Genomic DNA, 20,202 nt, shown 5'->3' on the forward strand with positions numbered 1-20,202 from the left:
GGACAGAACACTTCAAGCCAGAACCCCTACCCCTCCTCTGCCCCTCCTGGGCAGCCCCGGGGGGAACCTTGCCCCGGCCCCCAGCTGAGCCTACGTGAACGGGAAGAGCTGCATGAAACCAGAAAAATAGCATCAGTGGCCCAAGACACGGGGTAACAGCCTGGCAGGTCTGCGGACACGTTACCTGCTCCTTGTCCGTGCTCTCGCCTGTCTCTTTGCTCTCTCCCGGTGTCTCTTTACCCTCTCCTGGCTCTTCCTTCACCTTCCCCACCTCCTTTGCCACATCTTCTGACTTTTCTTGGATTCCTCCTGGCTCCCCCTTGAGCCCTTCTGACTTGGTTGCAGTTTTTCCAGGCTTTTTGATTTCCCTTGGCTCCTTCTTGCCACCTTCAACATCTTTCTTCATCTTCTCTGGCTCCTTCCTGGCCAGCCCCGGCTCCCTCTTGGCTCTCTCCTTGGCTGGGGGCTCCTCGTGGCTCGGGGGTGCCCCCTTCTCCTTGGTGCTCTCAGGGCCCGTCCCCTTGGGTGCGTCCCCCTCCTTTGCTGGGATTTTGCTGCAGCGCTGGGGGCCCTTGCTGGGTGCTGGGGCTGGAGCTGGGGGGCTGCCCCTTGGGTGGGGGTCCTTGGGACTCTTCTCAGGGCACGACGGCTTCGCTGCCTTGGGAGCCTCCGGGCGAGGGGTCTCCGCTGGTTTGGGGACAGCCGCTACCGGGCCAGGCACAGGGGATAGGGCTTTGCTGGGGACGGCCCCCGGTGCAGCCCTCCTGGGCTGCAACTCCTTGCGTGGGGGGGCCAGGACCCCCTCGCCCCCCTGCCCCTCCACGTGCAGCCCGTTCTGCAGCGGCTGCCCCTCGCTGACCACCTTGCCTCCGGCAGCTGGGCCGTCCCCGGCTTGGGCCTCGCCGTCCTCTCCTGTGGGCTGCCAAGCAAAGGAGAGGACCTGGGTCCGAGGGGGACAGGGTAAAAGACCTGACTCCGGCCCCAGGAGCCGCAGCCCAGTGCGGGATGCCCGTGCTGAGCACAGCCTGGCAGGACACGCAGCTCCAGCCCTGACCCACTCGCTCTGGGCATGGCTGATAGCTGCAGGTGGCTGCCCAGACCTGGCTGCACAGTTGCAGTTGGTGGCGGCATCCTCCTCCTCCTCCTCCTCCTCTTCCTCCTCCTCCCTCCTGCTTGGCCACATCCCGTCCCTCCACCCACCATGTCCTGGGTCACCACTCGGTTCTGTGCCCAGGGACGCCCCGCACACTCCCCTTCCTGCGCTCAGTGAGCTGAACCGGAGAGCCTCATGCTCTGCTTAATTACTCGCCTTCCAATTAAGCAAGTCAGGAATGGCAAGCTGCATTAATGAAGTCTCCAGCATTAATTGGTCAAGGCTGGCGGCTGGCCTGTGGCTGACAGCACGCTGCGAGCCCCAGCCTCGCCATCCAACCCCACTCTTGCAAAAAAAAGCCTCAGGCTCCCGGCTGGGGCCGGTGTCGTGGGGCCCCGCAGCCCCCCGGCCCCCAAGGAACTGCTCTGGGCTGGGGACAGCCAGCACCAAGGCAGGACACTCCAGCACTGCATGGGGTTCAGCACCACTCACCTCCTCTTTCACGCTCACCTTGGTTTCCTTCTTCAGTTTTGCCGCCTTCGCCTCCTTCTCGGTCTCCCGCACGAGCTGCTTGATGAACCCCCCGGGGATGACCGACAGGAGCAGGGGGGGGGCAGATGGGGGTGGCACCCGGTCCTCGTCCCGTATCTGTTTGCAGGAGCAGAGGCTGGGTTACGGGGCATGGCATAGGGACGGGAGCCCCGGCAAAGCCAGCCCCATGGGGACGTTAGCGGCACACGCAGCGGAGCATCAGCACCCCGCTCCGCTGGTGGGGCCGGCCACAGGCATCTTGCAGGTTGCCGGTGAGGCCACGGGCCACCCGTGAGCACCAGACTGGTTCAGGGGTGCTGTGGCGAGCAGGAGGAAAAGCGTAAAGAAAAGCCCCGCAGAGAAGCTCCGAAGTTTCCACACACTGCCAAGGGCCGGGTGCTGCCGGGAGCCCACGTGTGCTGCCGGCTCTGCCCGACACCCAGCAGCTCCAGCATGGCCACGGGAGGAACCGTCCCAGCTGGAGCGAGTCAAGAAGTGCTTCCCGGCATCACCACGGCCACATGCAGACCTGCAGGTCCCTCCATGCCAGGCCCCAAGCTGAAACCCAGCCCCACTTCCCACAGTTCCCACAGCAAAAGGTTTTCCCAGCCACACCACCGCACAGCAGCACCAGCACCAAGCCCTGCAGACTCCCATGAGTCTCGGCCCTGCAGGGAACTGCACGCCCTGAACAGCAGCAAAATCGCTCAAACTAGAACATTCAGCCTGCAAAGGTGCCCGGAGCCGGCAGGGCTGGACACAGCATGAGCAACGTGCGCGGGGAGCTGAGGGGACGCCGACCCCAGAGGCGTGCGGCAGGCTGGCTGCGGTGGCGTCCCCCCACCCGGCACCGAGCCCCCGGGCAGCCTGTGAACATCCAGCCCCGACACACCGCTGGTGCCATCCCGGACCGAGACTTTCCTTCTGCTCCCAGAGCGCCAGGCGCGAGGAGATGGCCATGCCGGCAGGGAGGTGGGACGGTGCTGTATGGAGAGCCGCGGGGCCGCACCGGGTGCACGAGGTAGAGAGAGAGGAGAGAGTTAGCCAGGGGCTCCCGCTGGCCCTGGGGCCATGCCAGAGGCTGTGCCGGGGCCGGCAGACCATGACCTTGCCGGGCATAGTCCCAGTCTGAGCTTGCAGCACCAGGTGTGGCACGGCAGCCATGGCACGGAGGGGACAGGTCGTTTGGCAGTCGTTTGGAGGGGAGGTGGTGGTACTGGGTGTCGGTGGCACCAGGGTGGTGCTGGGACCCCCCTGCCCTGGCCTGAGTGGCACAAGGTGGCCGCGGGAGCCCGCCCGTGCCCCATTTCGGGCTGCTCCCAGCTTCACCTGTCAAGATCATTCACGCACCGAGCGGGTCAGGGCTCATCTGGCCCTGCCGCTCGCGCCGGCAGCCACATCTCCTTGTACAGTAAAGGGCAGGAGCGCCGGGAGCGGCCAGGAGCCGGCTGAGGAATGTCACTTGCCTTCTCGGGCGGCAGCCCCAGGCGCCACGTGCCCTCGCTCCCGTCGGGGACCGGCACTGCCCCCACACTGTCCCCCCAGCCAGGGCTCTGAGGCCGCAAGGGAGAGCCAGCCCCGAACGGCACAGCCGGAGCCCTGAGCCCGGAGGGTCCCTGCGGCAGGGCACCCTGCACCCACCAGCTGGAGCTGGATCCTCAGTCCTGCTCTGCACAAGGGGAAACTGAGGCACAGAAGGGGACATGCCTCGCCCTGGCACACAGCATGGCATGAACAAGGGCCAGGGATTGCCATCACCACCACTCCGGCTCCCCTCACCCAGGGAGCAGGATGCAGCACCGTTTGGGTCTGGTCCCCACGCAGAAGCTGGCCGGGGACTCGCTCCTGCTGCCACCCAGGACCCGCTGCCATCCTGGTGGGCACCAAGAGCCGAGGCCACCGAGTAACCCCCAATCGCCCTCCTGCACAGGGCAGGGAGCACTGTCCCCATCCCCGTCCCCGCTCCCATCGCAGCCCTCCCAGGCACCTCTTCCCGGCACACACTGGTGGCTGGAAGCCGCTCCCAGAGCCGGGGCTGCCACTATCGCCATCCATTCCCATCTAAAAATAGCCCTTCCTGCCGAGGGGCCCATGGTTTGGCTTCCAGCACACCCAAAAAGCTCCGTTCGGACCCCGATCCCGGTCCCCCACCCCAAAGTCCCCCCCAGAGCGCCCGTACCTGGGTGGGGGGGCTGCGGACACGGGGGGGCTGACAGCCCACGCTGGCACCGGGCTCTGCCGCCGGTGCGGGACCCCCAGGGAGCCGGAGAGCGAAGGCGGCGTGCGGGCGAGCGGCGGCAGCGGGGCAGCGTGTGCTTCCCCCCACCGCCCCCCTGCCACAGCGGCAGCTGAGGTGACACATGTCACTGCTAAAAATACCCACGCCGGTGGCACCGGGGCCTCGGCTGGGGAGAGGCGATGGCATCGCGGGGCCCTCCCGTTCCCTGGCCTCTCTGCACCGCCCGGCACATGCGTGTGTCACCCATGCCCTCCCCGGCACGCGTGTTTGCGCCCTCCTGAGTGCACACGTTTGCACCCCGCAGAAGCGGGGAAACCGCTGTAGATTGACGTGAGCCAGCCCGGGGTGCTCTGCTGCTGCAGGAGGGGACGCCAAGCTGTCCCGCCGGACAGCGGGTCGGAGCTTCAGCACGGGGCTCCCCGGAGCACCCCGGCTCCCCCCCTGCCAGCCCCAGCCCTGAGATGGGGGAGGCCGAGCTGGGGAGGGACCCAAGAGCAGCGCTCAAAATAACCTCCCGTTGGTGGAAAGAAGAAGTCACCGCGGTGCTAACGCCAACGCGGTCGGCAGCCCGGCCGGGGCAGGTGGGGAGGCAGCGGGCAGCCCTGCCTGCCCGTGGCAGGGGGGCCCTGCCTGCCCCGGGGTGGGGGGGTTGCCTGGCACCGCCATCCCCAGCCTCACCTCCCTGCAGAGCTCTGCCAGGGACGGAGCACGCAGAGGGGCCATCGGGTGACCACGCGGGGCAGAGGGTGACCCTCCGGGGGGGGGGGGGGGGGGGGACGGACCGGCAGGACCTGCGTCCCACCCGCCCCAGCGCAGCCACCACCAGCATTCAACACCCAGCCGGGGGTGCAGCAAGCGGGATCAAGCCAAGGCCAGCTGCAAAGATGTAACCCACCCTCCTCTGCTCTGCATCTCTCCCGAAGAGCTCCAGGGACGTGCCCAGGGCATCAGCACCGACAGCTGGAAAAACTCTGTTAATAAAAAAGGAAATAGGATTGTTAGTCTGTAGTTGCCTGGCAGGAGACCGAGGTTTGCCCCAGGCATCTCACCAAACCCCATTTCCACGTGGGAATGGCACAAGGACATGCAGTTTTGGATGATCCTTCACGTGGTCCCCGATGGCACCACAGCCATGGGGAGCCTGGCTGTGCGCAGGGGGGGTCGCTGCCGGGGTGCCCCTCGGCACCGAGCATCAGGGTCCCTCCCGCGCCTTCAGAAAGCCACTGTTCGTCACCCGTAACACACCTCACAGTCCCTGCCAGGGCCATTTTTTGTGCTGCTCCAGCACAGCGGGATGAGGATCACCTCCAGGGCCCTCCTCGCCACAGCAGGCACCATCCCATTGGCAGGAAACAGCTGGCGCATCCCCCAGCAGCCACCCGTGGAAAAAGCACGAACAAACACCGTGGACGTGAACGGTGGCTCCTCCAGCCAGCAAAAGACCTACCTCTGTGCGGGGCAGCCAGGGGCAACGGGGCGCAGGGGTTCATCCAGCAGTGCCCCGCAGGCAGCTGCCTGCCCCGGCAGGCAGCCCGGCACAGCCTCGCCGGCTGCGCGGGAAGGGGCAGGCGAGACCGAAAGAACCAGGCGGCAGCACACACGCAAAGGACGGTTTTTATTGGGGTTCTCGTCGTATGAGAGCAGTTGTACTGACCAACACACAGAAGCAGCTTAGCTGTGCCAAAATAATCCTTTAAAAAAATAATGGCGGAATTAACTAAGTGTGGCACATCAGTCACAAATCGCTGAGGACTGTAAACTCTGAAGATAGTCTCTGTGAGAAGTACTACTGGAACGTGCAGCAGCATACACCGGCACGGGGCACACCCTCCTCCGCACAATAAATATGAAAAGAGCCAAGTACATAAAACAAAGAATGATTCTCATAGATACAATATCTAAAGTTATTTACAGATACTGGCTTTTCTCATTAAATTACACATTGAAAACAGGTTCTCTTTCAATATATTTCTTTAAATCACTAGTAGCTATTCATGTGAATCTGCTCCTTTTTTCAAGGACCAAATGTAGTCACTGAAACAGTGCTCATAAAAATACCTCTCCTAGGATGCTCTCGCTTTATTCTGTTTTTCAGACTCATTGTTATTTGCCATCTTACCTGCTTTCTGATCCCTCCCTTTCCTTAAGGAAAAGATGCCTGCTACAGCCAGGAAAGCCTCCTCCTAGCCCCACATCCAGGCAAGCCCCTATCTACACCCAGTCTGTCTCCTTTTCCCACCTGGCAGTACAGCGAGTTACGCAAACCCAGATAAATCCTGACCCTGGACGAACAACCAGGTTTCTGATCCCGTCCCCAGGTTTTCTAACGAATCCCTGTTTGGGCACGTGTCAGGTTTGCAGCACTGGGCTCAGCACTATCCCAATCACAGCACGTTTCTGGTGGGTTACGCCAAAAAACCACGATCCCACCGGCACCGGCGCAGTTTCACACCCGCCGCTGGCCTCTCCCTCCCTCTGGGTGCTCTTGGGCAGAGCGGCTCAACGCTACAGCTCACTCTTCAGCCGCAGAAACAAAACATGACCAGGCGGGCATGAGAAGGGGAAAATGGAAAACAAGGCAAGAGCTACTATGGGGGAAAAGCAGCTGTCCCCTCCCTGCTTCGGACAGCATCTCAACAAGAAGAGGTGGCTTTGGTGGCACAGCCGGCAAAAGCCAAATTTCACCCTCGAGATGTCATTCAGTTAAGCCCTGAAGAGCACGTACTTCAAGCTCCACCACAGCGGAAATTCAAAGCGCATGCTTTAATACCTTGAGTGTTCCTCAAACTGCAGAGGCCATGATTGCAACTGGAATTATTTTTAGCAAATGAGTTATCTGACAAATTTCATGCTATTTTTGTGCCTTGCTCGGGAAGGAGGTGCCTGCTTTGGTTATCTACAGATGTGCCCAGCGGTTGCAGCGCTCCAGCAAATGCTTCTGGCAGGCAGACCGAGCCCGTCGGCTCTCTAGCTCAGCGGGCCGATGCCGCAGAGGACAGCAGCACGGCTGAGCCCTGCTCCCCGCCTGGCCAAGCCTGCCCCGCGGTTGCTGGCAGCGAGGGGCCGGCTCGTGAGGTTCGCCTTCCTGACACCCCCGGGGGGACCGTCCCTGCCAGGGTCCCAGGGGTCCCCGCTCCCCTCCTCGGCCGCGGCACGGAGGTGACGAGCACGGTCCTGCGCCAAGGCCAGGCATGGGCCCTGGCCGCCCAGCTCCCCCACACTCCACAGGACACCTTTCCTGTCTTCACGGGCTCTAGCCTATTTTTAAAGACCAAGTAATCACCCTGAAACAGCAAAAATCGTTTCCAGTAAAAAGGTTTTTGCAACCATTGATGCCGGTTAGCCCATCTCTGCCCTACCCCAGAACAAGCCCGACGTAAGCCAGCGCTCTGAGCAGACCTGCATCAGCGCCCAAACTCTGCAGCCTCTCTCAGCTCTCCTGTCCACTCGCTCATTAACCTTGGAATTAAAGAGCTTTGCAAATATCTGAGCTGATGTCTGAGCTTTTTCAAATATCAAGCTGATTCCTTGCCCCAGTTTAAGGCCATTAATTCTCATTAAGCCAGCACAGACTCATGTGAATAAAAGCTTGCTCTCTGGAATGCTGAGGAATAAAGGGGAAATCTAGAAACATCCAACTGAGGGTTTTATTTGCAAGGGTTTTTCAGATGTTTCTGCATTCACGAGCCACTGCACTCCGAGATGGTCCTGACAGTGCCTGGAAGTCACTATGCTCATAACAGAAGGGTAAGCTGGACAGACTGATGGAAACTATTTCGACTTTATTATGAAAAACAGAATAAAGCTGACTGATCCTGCTTGAAAGGAACTGCCATTTCTACACATATACGGAGCAGAAATTCTGTGGAATGTCAGAAGTTGGAGAAACATGTATTTAATAAATAATATAAAATGCTTTTTTGTTAAAATAGAATTCTTGGTTTTATACCTACATAGCATAGCAACCTTTACATAAACAAAATAAAGCTGAGTCTGTGGTGATTAGTTTAACACAAAATAAAAATACAATTTAACAATAGTATTAAAACAGCCAATGTTCAATCCACACAATATGTACACCATGGAATAGAAATCAACAGAAAACAAACGTAGATTATCTTGAAATTCCTCAGACATTTGGATATACATATGTTCTCTGTATACTTTAGATATTTTCCTTTTTTTACAATATTAAAATTAATACTATGCTTTTTCAAAATACACTTTTCAGATTTCTTCTTTAATTTGTAGAATTGACTCATATTAATCCACACAACTAGTATTATTTACTTTCTACTGTACACTTCAAAATAGTCCTTCCTCCATATATATTTAGAGTGTGAGCATTTCAGAGTTAAAGTAACTGTATCATTGCCACCTGCTGTGTAGGGAACAGTGAAACCAGTGTGCGATTGCGAACGTCTGCAGTACATAGATATGTACGTGATATTAAAGAACAATCCAGTCCTAAAACTGATCAGCTGCCAGGAAAACAGCAACACACAGAGCTCCAGGTATTTCACTTTTCATGAGCTAATTTACTGTAAACCTACAAAACATTAACACACAAGTCATCACTCGCATCGGGGCCTTGACCCCTCATGGTGGCAATGCTGCCGTGCAAAATCAAGACCTCAAGCAGTTCTACTGGACATCAACAGCAGCCACTTGTACAGGATCGCAACTTGGATAAACAGGTTTGGTTTTAGCACCAAATACACAAAGTCTCCTATTATCTATGCACTGGAATGCAAACACTTGCATTTATAGTAAAACCAAAACCAACCCGATGATCCTATTTCCTTTTTTTCTCCCTTGACAGAAAAAGTGGGAGAAGAAAAACTTCTGCTGCGGAGAGTTGTTGAAATTAAGGAAAATTCAAATGCGACTAAGCTAACGTGGATCTCCTGGAGCTGTGTGCCGTCACCCTTGCACCGCAAGCGCAGCGCTGTCCCTACCTGCCAGGTTTCCCATCCTCACATCCAACTATCAATCATGAGCGTGCTCAGAGTCTGTTTTTGAAGCCTAACGGGGGGCAACATACCGGGAATGTCAATGCAAGTTGGATCAGCTCCGACATTTACACCAGCAAGGCTTATCTCCCAGGAGTGGTTTGAGAAGTAACTTGTGAGACTGCAGCCGTAGACTTTGCTAGACCAGTGACAAGACATAAAGCTCAAACGTGACTAGTACGAAGAAGCTTTTATACTTCAAAAACCAGATAGCCTACACTTAGATGAAGGATTAAAAAAAAATAAAATTAGCAAATGTTCCTTTAACAGTTTCATGAATTTGCCAAATAATTACCAAATAAATTTGAATAATAAAAACTCCCTAATTTATACCCACAATGACGGGACGCCTCAGCTGACACGGCGTCCATGGAACACTTTACAGCACCAGCCAAGCTCGTGACCAGCTCCAAACGGTTCCTCAGTTACACTCTGCTTGCAGCAGGAATAACTGGTGCTTTGCTTCTCCTGCACTTAAATTTCAATTCACAGAAGTCTGATTTTGACTAGAATTTGCTGTATCCCTATTCTTGAAGTGAGACATTAATGTACAGCAATTCCCACATATCAAGAATGTCACCCTTCCTCAGAGTAGAGGGAACAGCAAAGGGAAAGGAAAAGCAGAATAGAGCTGCAGCCCTCCTAAAAGTCAGTGACCCCGCCCCGAGCTCAGCTCCTGCAGAAATTACCATTTCTACCATCACGTCACTCACGCACTTGCTTTCCAGGATCTAGTCTTACTGCATTTGTCAGCTTGTACGTCAGAGACAAAGAATAATTAGAAAATAATCCCTGCAGCACTGAAGGCATGTGGATGTGTCAGGGGAGCGTTTAATATGGCTCTATCTGGCATGTAATTTTCTATTTTGAAATATAAGAAACAATTCCCGTATATGCTTAAATCTTCAGTACTGCTGATTTTTTTTTTTTAACGGACTTACAGATAATTTGTTTAAAAGTCTGTGTTTAATCATTCACTCAGCTCTGTTGACGCCCAAAGCTCTAATTTCTTTTATCTTTACTTCCCTGCGCATTAAAAAAAAAACCCCAACAAAAAATACCCCGGTCCTACAAATGTGGTCAAAATGCGTAAAAGGCAACGCCATGCCTTATGTTCTCTGCGTTCAACAAGATTTTCTACACATATAGCTAAAGACCCTCATGTAAAATAACACCACCAAGAATCTCTGTCCAAGAAAAAAACTTCAGAGAATCTGGTACCTAAACCAGGAACAATCAGTTCAGAGCAGTATCTGAAATTTTGCTTTGAAGGGCAGAATTCCAGCTTTCCCTCCACACCAGCAGATCCAGTCCCTTCCACACAGAACTCCACTTGTTACTGGGATTCCAACTTCCTCCACGCATATGCAAGTTTTTCGCTACGGTAATCTCTCCTTCTGTCCTAACAGCACAGTCATATGTGAGTCGCAAATATTAAGCTTTTATAAATTGTCGATAAATCAGTTGACTAAGAAAAACAAATCTTTTACTATTCTGCTCCCATCTGACATTGGCAAGCGGTGCTGACCGATGGCACAGCTCAGCTGCCGTGTACCCGGATGAGGCAATTAAGGACCGTGCTAACGAGCGTGGTTCTAGGCCTATCCCAATTCTGTTACACTTCAAAATATGCATATTTCCCTAAGTCAATACATAGCCTTCATTTCATATAAAATCTATCGTTTTGAGGCACAATTTCCCAACTGCAGATCTGTCCCTCCCTTTCTCATAGACACCAGCGTCCAGAATCTATGGTATGTTGCATCAGAAACTGCAAACTCTGCCAACAAGGATGTAGCGTAAAAAGCAACCATGGAAAACAACTAAAAGAGAAAAATGGAACTGGTCATGAACTAAGAAAGTACGAACAAGTTACATGAGAACGAAGAGCGGTTTTTATCACAATCTGAGCTTTTTTCCAAATCAAGAAGAAAAATAAGAGCATTGCATGGTATTGTAGGAAAAGCTTAACAACATCCAGTGCACAGTCAGCACCAGACATTTTCTATTCCAAACCTCGGTAAATAACCACACTACTCTTTACAGAGGATGCTGAGATGCTAAACATCACTTACCAGTAAGAATGACAGAGAAGCTGGTACTCTTTATACAGAATAATTTGAAAAATAAATGGGGAAAAAATCATTAAAAGATATCACCTGACTCACAGGGGGTATTTTCCAAAATGCATTTTTTCTTTAATGCTGCACCAGATGACAAGACAGAGTTCGTGCAGTCATGAAAGCACGTGCTATGCAGAGTTAAGCCACTCCCGCTTCTAGAAGCAAATACATCCAATTTTATTACAAGCGTGTTCAGGATAAACAAACACTTTCAAAATAATTCTGGTTTTGCCCATTTGTACTTTTCTACAAGGAAACAGGTCTAGAACTCTGTGGTTATCTGTTAGCAACACAAGCTAGACAAACTGTGCGCACCAGGTAGACAGAATAAGCTGTTGGTGCAACCTCTGCTCCCATTTACGGAGATGCAATTCCCATCGTCTTTAGGAACCATGAGAGCTGTACCACCGTACTTAGGCAGAAAATGTTTTTTAAGGTGTTTACTGAATCAGAAAAAAGCTTAAATTAAACCCTGACCTATCTCTTGCAAAACATCACAATAACCAGGGAAAGGCTGACTTCACATGCTTAAAGTTGTCTAACAGTTAAGAGATTATATCTTTACTTTAGCAAGAGTTTCCACATGACATGACTGATGTCTCAAGTAGAATTAATATGTCTGGCATTTGATCAGCTTGTTTTGTCAGTTCCATCCTCAGTATTCTCAGACTGTTTTCAATGTGGACAGTTCGAACTCTCTAGAAAAGAAAATTAAAAATCCTTTTGCAAGCCAAGCCATGTGATGTGTGCACGAACCTCCTGAGCTGAGCTACAGTGGAAGTCTGGGATATCTACGCTATGAGAACACACTTGCTTCATGTTTTTGTGTACAACAGAGAAGGATCCACAAGTCCCATAACTGAAGAGTGATCCAGAATACGTACCGAGGTACCCAGACATTTTAACCCAGTACATGCACTAGAATGCATTGGATTTGAATAATTCCTTTTTAATTTTTAAAAAGTGCAGTTGACCTGAAATGGAAAAGAACTGTCTTTATGTTCACTGTAAACTTGTCAAAAGGAATCTGCTCTTTAAAAACTGTGCTGAAATAGTCAATTTATACAACAGAGCACTAGATGAAGCTACCATAAATTCCTCTTCACCAATTATTACTCTATTGCGTCAGTTATAGTACTGCATATATGTAGAAGAAGCAAAACGGTGGTAGCTACTATTAGTGAGTACAACAAACCAAGTGAATAATTTGAGTTCAATGTTTCCATGAAGTAGCAATAACATTTAAACCACAGGACAGTAAGAATTCAGTACTTTGAAGTGCATAAGAGTCACACTGTTGATCATCAGCAGTATGGAGAAAGGTTATTATAAAGTCAGCAGTAATGGTCGGAAAGAACATGGCAACACGACAGATTAAAGGTTATCCAACATGGCAAGTCTGCAGCTCCTTCCACAGCTGAGGGGTTTGTCGGTATCACACACACAAGTGTAATCCTAGCCAGCAGTAACCATTTCAGTCTCCAGGCCTGGTACGCACCAAACAAGGGTATTGCAGAGAAAACAGTATCTTCCTTCCATCAGTAGTTCTAGGGTAACGGACCACGTTTTAGACACCGCCAGGGTGCAGGAATGCATGGGAGCAATATGCAGCCTCTACGCTTGGTCATTTCCACCACTGCCAGGAGCATGAATTCACTTGCCATTGTTCCAGTCTTCACAACCTCCACAGACAGAGTTCTGACATTATCCCATGCTGTAAACATCTAATTCTTCCTCTTCTAAGCACATCCCGCGTCCAGGATTGCACAAAGTAATTCATAAGGATTCTGTGAAACTCAGCCTGTCCACGAAGTAGCTTGCCCTAAGTGAACTTTGTTCTCTGTTTCTCCTACAGACCATTGCTATTCCTGTGGCTGAGCGGTGGTTTTGAAAGCTCTACAACTGTTGAACGAGATTTATTGAGAAACTTTGGAGCCCGACGCAGCAACCTCTGTGCCTCAGTAAAAGCTTCTGTCAGCTCTTTTTTCCACTGAACAAATTCTGGGTCACTCTGAAAGAGATACAGAAGTAGTTTGGCACTTCATAGTAAACTGCCAATAGTGTCTTCTCTCTTAGATAGCACTTTAAGCAACTAATTTTAATTTTCCGAAGGAATGAGTAACTTTGGATATTGAAAATGTGCAGCCCTTTGCTTCTCCATCACCCTGCCAAAGCCAGGCAAGGCAGCAGCAACTACGGCTGGTCAAAACGTTTTGAGGACTTGTGTACTTCCTCCCTCACAAACATATTAGCTACCATCAACTAACTGCAGCGAGACACGAGCCAACAAGGCCTTTAAAGCCCATGTAGGTTGAGAAGTTTTGAAATTTTTAGCTATTTATTAAACTGAACACATTTTGGCCCAAATACCATTGAAATCCATGACAGAAACTGGCACAGCTGCAGGTTTCCTGCTTTCAAAATTCAAGCGTGATAAAAGCTCCCTGGTTTTGCTGAGGTTCAGCTTTGCTTCTTAAAGTACCCTTAGTTAATACGTAACGGAGGACCTAAAAAACTTTTCAATTGTTTTATCGTATGCAAACCAATCTGATTAACAGTTATTGAAAAACAAGCGCCTCACCTCACACTGTAGGACAAACTGTTTTCCTCCTTTAATTCTCAGTAAGATGCATTTCTTATCTTTAATCTGTGTTTCTTCAACAGATACTATTTGTTCCATTGTCAGTAGGTTTTGCTGTAGCATTTGCAAAAAAGCAGAGACATGATTCGAAAAAAACCTGTTGCCCTTCAAATAAAGCCACTATCTAATTTTTCTGGACTACCCACATAAATTAAGTTATGAACATTAGCAGTCATTACACAAACATTTCTTTATTTCTGAGGACTGGATCATGAACTAAAGATAGATTATAAGGTAAGAGATTTAGCAAGAGGCTTGGTTGCTTCAACAGAGACAATGAAATATAAGCTGAGAAAAGCCAGTAATGACAGCATGAAATAAGAATCTACAAAAAGGTGTGTCTACAAACAAAATATTCACTATTTTCCCTCAAGAGAATTGCATATAATTTTATGTATTTTCCAAGTATTACTGCTATTAAAAGGACAATCTTACTGTTTCAAAGAGCTGAAAGGGAATATTTAAGCACTATATACTTACAAAGAAGCAAACATACACAACAGTTTGCAGAAAACCTTCCCCTATAGACTGTAAGAGGACAACAATGTTTTGAAATTCCAAAACCTTACTTAACTAAATATACAAATGATCTGCCTAGCACATCATCACAGCTGGACTAAACTAAAGTTACTATAGCATTTTCTTTGAAATAAAATGCTATAGCATTTATGACCTTACCAGTTTATGTTTTTTTGTATAAATAGTCCAGAGGTCCTAAATGAAAAACAGCACCATGAACTACCAAATTCCTTTAAAAACATAACAAAACAAAGTAAACAGGTTTCTCAAGTCAACTTTATGTTTCCTCAGTGCAGTATAGCTACCCATTAACTAAAGCGATACTTAAGATAAGTTACTCAAATCCACTGGTCATTTACTTGGACAAAACTCTACTTTCATGGGAGGTATGCCTGAGTATGAGTTCTCAGATTTGCCTCAACATCCACCTGCCTTCCATGCCCTTGGATGCTGCTGCTCTCTAGAGTAACCTCACTTACCCGCGACTCTCCTTCTCCTCGCCATTCAAGTCGGTTTGGGAAGAGATAAAAGTAACGACGTTGCCACTGAGTCAAAAATGGGTTCCCCAATTTCAGCATGTATCCATGCATAATACAATCCTTCCCAAGTGCATAATCTGGAACAAGAGGAAACATTAGTATGTAAAACAAGGTACTGCCTAAAAGCATTCTGCAAATGTGCTATGTTGAGAAAGGACACAGTCCCAAACACAATGTGACCCAATGTGGCTTCACCAGGCTTGCAACAGTGCTTCTACGTGCACAGGCACACACACAGCCAATTCTGCCTTAATTACATGAGCTGATGTGGCTGCAGTGGAGTAACCAAGAACAGAATTTGGCTCTTAAAAATGTATCTTCTTATACTGTTAAAAGAACTGTATATTGCTATCCAAAGTTCAGAGTTTGTGATGCAACATCCTCGTGCAAACAAGTGAAGTTTGCTGTAAAGGACCTTCTGTATTCTTTCTTGGCTCCTTTGTCATAAAATTAAATCCCACATACTCTTTTCTGAGCACAGACCACAAATGGTGAAAGGCTGTATATGATAATCTTTAAAAGAGAGTACAAAAGATTTTCCAAAACATTATGTCATCATACAGCATTTCAAAACATTAAGAAACGTCTTAAGAAACATGATACTGACTAAACGAATTCTAACAATTACTGGTGAATGACAGTAATGTGAGAGTCTGTTGTGTGAAACTTCAAACACATGAATTACTATCTAGCAGCAAAAGATGGAGAGAAGTGTATTTGACAGATTACCTTCCTCGTGGCCAAGCTGCTTATTTTTAGCCCTTTTTCTGGCCTCAATTTTATCTGTGTCTGCATTTACTGCATCATAAACAGTTTCTGCTACTTCTTGCTGCCAACGCTCCGATATTACCAGAGGGAAGTTCTTATATAATTCCTGGTCACTATCAAGCAACTTGCAAGAGAAAAACAACATAAAAACCCAACATTTTAATAACTTTTACTATTCTTATCTCCAATAGTTAAGTTACCCATATAACAGTATTATTTTAAAAGATGTATTGAACTCTAACCTTACCAGAACAAACAGGTGCAAACAAGAGAAGACACAGATACTAATTTAAGCAAAGATACTCATTTATATACAGAGAACAGGCCACCTGTTCGAAAACTTGTTTGGTTTGATAGCTCTAAAAATCTTAATCAACACTGTCCCATAACGTGCTCTTGACTTTATATTTAAATAATTACTTAAATATAAGCAGCGGTATTCTTAACTTCGTTGCATAATTAGTGTTAACAAAATGTCTAATTGTGTTAAGAAATTTCTCAGCACAAAACTTCCATGAATAAGTGAAAAGATATCTTTTACACAACAATGCCTTCCATGCTTCCACACTTAATTTTACATTCTTAATAATTAACCTTCAAAATTCAGCAATGCATGCTGCAGACCTTAATTTGCTTGTTATATAGATTCTTTTCTCCCCTAATCCTTAACTACAGTACTTGAACTGAATTACACTGAAGGAAACTAAAATTACTGGATCTTCAGGAAGGACCATTTGTTGCTTGACACAGCCGTAGTCTGGGTTTAGCCACAAGGCACTTTGATGCAGTACAAAAAGCGATCAATGTTTTCCCTGTGACTTTATTAAAGGTTTTCATCTGGGGATGAGTTTAAAACTCTCTACAGCCACTCCTCCGTTGCTTCAGTTTCTGTCAATCAGTAGAGAAACTAGACTTTTTTTTCAGAGAGCAAGACCAAGAGGCATCCTTTGCCGTGTTAAGGCAGCAGTAAGCCCACTAAACTGCACTATATGACAGCGGGCAGGGCTGGGTCTGCTCCTCACTGCAGCAGAGTGGCAGGGGAAGGCAGATCCTGACCCAAGGGCACGCAGGCACGCTGCTGCTCAGAGCAAACCCAGCGACTCCAGCCGCTGCTGCCGCAAGCAGCAGTTGCAGGAGCAGGACATGAAAGCCTTGCTCAATTCTCCTTCTGCAGCCAGGCCAGACATTCCCAGGAGAGACAGACTCCTCCTTTTCAGAGATCCGTAGCCGTATCACAGCATGAAAATACACATTGGATCTGAAGGCAGAAGACTTCTCTGCAATTCTGTGTAAGTGGCTTACAGGGACTCCTTACGGCATCCAAGTAAGAGGGGAAAGCCATGGCCATCCACCGGTGGCTTTCCAGTTTGTAACCTCAAAGAACACGTGTTCTTCTCGGTGTCACAGGACACTCTGCAGTGTAAATATAATCCTCAGGGGCAAGAGAGGAGAGCAAGACACTCAAAACTGGCGTCCTCAGGGGCAGAGACAGCTCCTGACACCTTAATGGAAGCTCTGACTGCAGCTGACTCAGAGGCACGAATTATTCACTCCCTTCTAAGAGACTGTGACATCCCAGTAAAAGTGCAGAGCAAAAAAGCTGTACATGATATCCCTCACTGACTCATGACTAAGAATAAATTTATCTTATAGGCAGCCTGAACAAAGATTACATGGAAGTGATCTGGCTATACGATTTACAGGCCTTTCTGAGAATATCTGATACCCTCAATAAATAAAAAGAACACTTGGTTTTTCTTTGCAAAATGTTCCTCCGAATTATGGTATTCCAGAATTGCAGGAAACTGGAATCTTGTTAGACTATCATTGATGCTGAAGATGTGGCGTTTTCTGGGATAAAGAACATCTTGGGTTCTCTGCATTTCTCTTCAAACACGTAAAATCTTTTCTGTGCCAACTTCTGTAATTACAGCAGGTGACACTGACACAAAAGTTCCTTTTTAGGCACAGTGAGTACTTAGCATGTTTTTTTGCTTATAAAGTTTAGAGCAATTAGTTTCTCTCCTGACTCACTTCTGTAATAACAAGAATAAAGTTTCCTCTACTGAAGAAGTGTATGATAAAAATAACAAACGGGACAAGACCCAAGACAAGCACTGATTCACCTACTGTCTCAAAGTACTAGGAAAGCTTCAGAAGAGGGGAGGAATATGCAGGGTACCTCACACCACCTCCATGCAAGTCAGAAATGGGCCAGCAGCTTTAACTTCTCATTTTTTCCTTTATGTTGTTTTCATTAGGTTTTGGATAATATCAGAACCTGAAAGTTTCTTTTATCACTCTTCTAACTTACAAAGTTGCTACCATTAATATACAGTTTGTCATTTTTAAGAGTTTTCCACTGCACTCTCTGACCATGAGGTAACATTATTAAAGTAAGGTTTAGTTCAATTTATCCAAGCAACCAGAAACAAATTACAATTTTCAAAACTACAAACCATTAAGTATTCTTGAAAATCTGAGGATTTCCCAGAGGTTGTCTGACCATTTGAAATATTTGCTTTATCATATAAAACTTTTGATAGAAAGGTAGATTTCAGTCAATCTAAAAAAATAAAACATAAGGACTTGGCAAGCAACAACAAACCAGCCAACCAGCCCAAGCCACATCTTTCCTAACAGCCTGGATTAAGTTTCCAAACTTGAAAGCAATTCCTTGCACATTCAGTAGCCCCTGAAGCAAAGGAATGGCACGCACACATGAAAAGTTAAGCACAGAAGTCACAGTGCATTTTCCACCTATCATTTAAAGTTGTATACCTTAATGCCTTTAGTGTCCTCTTCATCAAATGACCCGATATCAAAAGCATCTGCTGCATTTACTTCTCCCCGGGGAGGAATCAATGGTGGAGGATACTAGAAATTGAAAGCAGCACAATTAAAGACAAATTAACGGACAGTACTTAAATCCGTCCTGTAGCTATATAGAGCCTTTTTATTTTTTGGACAAATTACACATGACTCTGCAAAAGTACATGCCTTGAAATTAAACTTCAGTGCAAAGTTGTTCTCCACTCCTTTAATAAATGCTCCTCCAAAAATTTGGGGAAAAAAACCTACAGTTTAGAGCAGAAGAAACCACGCAGTCATTTGACCCTGAAAAAGCAATTAATTCAGTACTACTGATCAGGAAGACTTGTAGTAATGAATATACAGCAGTTTTCATCAACAATCCTCCACATATTTGTGCAAGTGAGTACATGTGCTGGAGGCTGGAACCCTGAAGTTTTCTGTCCATTACCTGGGTAGGCTTATTTTCCTTCTACTACTTTACCAAGTAAGCTAAGGTTACTATCTTAATCCTTTACCTTTTGTAAATAGACTTGCTGCCAATCAATGCCTTTGAAGAAAGGATGTTCTTTTACTTCTTGTGCACTGTAAAAATAAAAGTAACTGAAGTCAACAAAATGAAGGGGCTTTTCAAATGTATTTGAGAAAAATAAAGCCGTCAAAGGTCACATTTCTATCACTTGAAAACATCGGCAAAATGCTCTTTTTTTCAGAAAACAAAACAAAAAAAAGAAGTCTTCCTAAGTACACACCAGAAGAGAAGACTTTCATGTGGAAATGCTGGAAATAGTGCTGCAGGTCTGACAAGCAATCACTCTTGTTTTGCTATGGTACTCCATCATTTCAAACAACAAACAATACTCGTCTGTTGTCAGATCCCATACACTAATTCTAATATTTTATGGCAAAATAAGCAACTATTCTTGACAGGCCCAAGGCTGAAAAGCAGTCTCAGGTCATTACCATAGAGGGCTGCATGACAAAAGCCCCTCTGAGTATCTCACTGGAATTACAGCCAGTTCCAGTCTCAGGTGTGACTATCAATTAACTGTTATCGCACATTGCTGATGGTTTCTCAACAGTTATTAACTCCTCTCATAGTTTTATCTCCTAGTCTCACAGGAGGCACACACTGGCTTTTTAAATAGGTGATAACAACAATTTCAGTTAACAGCTATAAGCAAGGTAAGCTTGGCAGGAGCAAGGATTGGTTTGTATTCAATGAACAAAAACATGCCCTTTTCCTTAGAATCATGAAATGAAATAGGTACATCTGGAAATAGAGGTAACCCAAAATGAAGCACATATTCACAGCTTTCTGTGCTTGGTAGTTTTGGGATTGGGATTTTTTGTGTGTAATACGCTCACATCATTATAGATACAGTATATGCAATAAATTTTAGCTATCAGTATGTCTGAGTCAAGTACTATGACTTCATGCCAAAACAGATCAAGCAAAAACATAAAAACAACACAGGGATGAAAAGTATGAACACCACCCAATGTAAGCATGACTGCAGAGAACTCGGGGGAAGTCTTTAATGACTGAAATTGTCCAAAAATTTGTCCAAACCAAAGGAAGCTGAAATGTAATTCCACTCAACAGCACTTTTTAATGTTCTCTTTCCAAAATTATAATCACCACAACAGGAAGCAGTTTTTTACTTGAAATTAATTCATTCATTTACAGAGAAGTGGAAATTTTTAGAGGCTGTGGTCCAAGGAGAAGACTACACCTACCTTCTTCCTTGGCATCCAAGTCTCTTGCTAACATCCCGTTGTAGGAGCCCTTCCAAAAGGGACTTCAGTTCAGGAGAAAATGAATCTGGTAGCTCCACATTCTATGAAAAAAAAGAAGTACAAAAAGAGACATTTAATTATAGAAGTAGTGTGATCTGCTCTCCCCATATAGGAGAGTAGCTTTTC

At 47.7% G+C, this 20,202-nt stretch overlaps 2 protein-coding genes across 8 annotated transcripts in view; both read right to left on the bottom strand.

Annotated features, from left to right (window-relative positions):
* Positions 1-4,064, bottom strand: part of MYO18B (myosin XVIIIB) — a 77,595-nt gene extending 73,531 nt beyond the window's left edge. For 3 of the 5 annotated variants that reach the window (XM_030025069.1, XM_030025067.1, XM_030025066.1), the window contains exons 1-3: positions 3,804-4,064; positions 1,586-1,741; positions 185-919 (exon numbers count right to left, since the gene is read on the bottom strand). In XM_030025069.1, the coding sequence (XP_029880929.1) occupies positions 185-919; positions 1,586-1,741; positions 3,804-4,049 (1,137 nt within the window). In that variant the 5' untranslated portion in view covers positions 4,050-4,064. Of the gene's footprint in view, positions 1-184; positions 920-1,585; positions 1,742-2,545; positions 2,608-3,803 lie in introns of all 5 variants that reach the window. The other 2 variants (XM_030025070.1, XM_030025068.1) reach the window with 2 other exon arrangements.
* A 1,395-nt stretch (positions 4,065-5,459) lies between these two features.
* GRK3 (G protein-coupled receptor kinase 3) overlaps positions 5,460-20,202 on the bottom strand; it is a 78,666-nt gene continuing 63,923 nt past the window's right edge. For 2 of the 3 annotated variants that reach the window (XM_030025095.2, XM_041126067.1), the window contains exons 15-22: positions 20,017-20,117; positions 18,795-18,861; positions 18,247-18,342; positions 15,427-15,589; positions 14,638-14,774; positions 14,318-14,353; positions 13,580-13,693; positions 5,460-13,009 (exon numbers count right to left, since the gene is read on the bottom strand). In XM_030025095.2, the coding sequence (XP_029880955.1) occupies positions 12,848-13,009; positions 13,580-13,693; positions 14,318-14,353; positions 14,638-14,774; positions 15,427-15,589; positions 18,247-18,342; positions 18,795-18,861; positions 20,017-20,117 (876 nt within the window). In that variant the 3' untranslated portion in view covers positions 5,460-12,847. The remainder of the gene's footprint in view (positions 13,010-13,579; positions 13,694-14,317; positions 14,354-14,637; positions 14,775-15,426; positions 15,590-18,246; positions 18,343-18,794; positions 18,862-20,016; positions 20,118-20,202) is intronic. The other variant, XM_030025098.2, reaches the window with a different exon arrangement.

This window comes from Aquila chrysaetos, chromosome 9 (assembly GCF_900496995.4).
Source record: "Aquila chrysaetos chrysaetos chromosome 9, bAquChr1.4, whole genome shotgun sequence".
In the NCBI taxonomy this organism is placed as follows: domain Eukaryota; kingdom Metazoa; phylum Chordata; class Aves; order Accipitriformes; family Accipitridae; genus Aquila; species Aquila chrysaetos.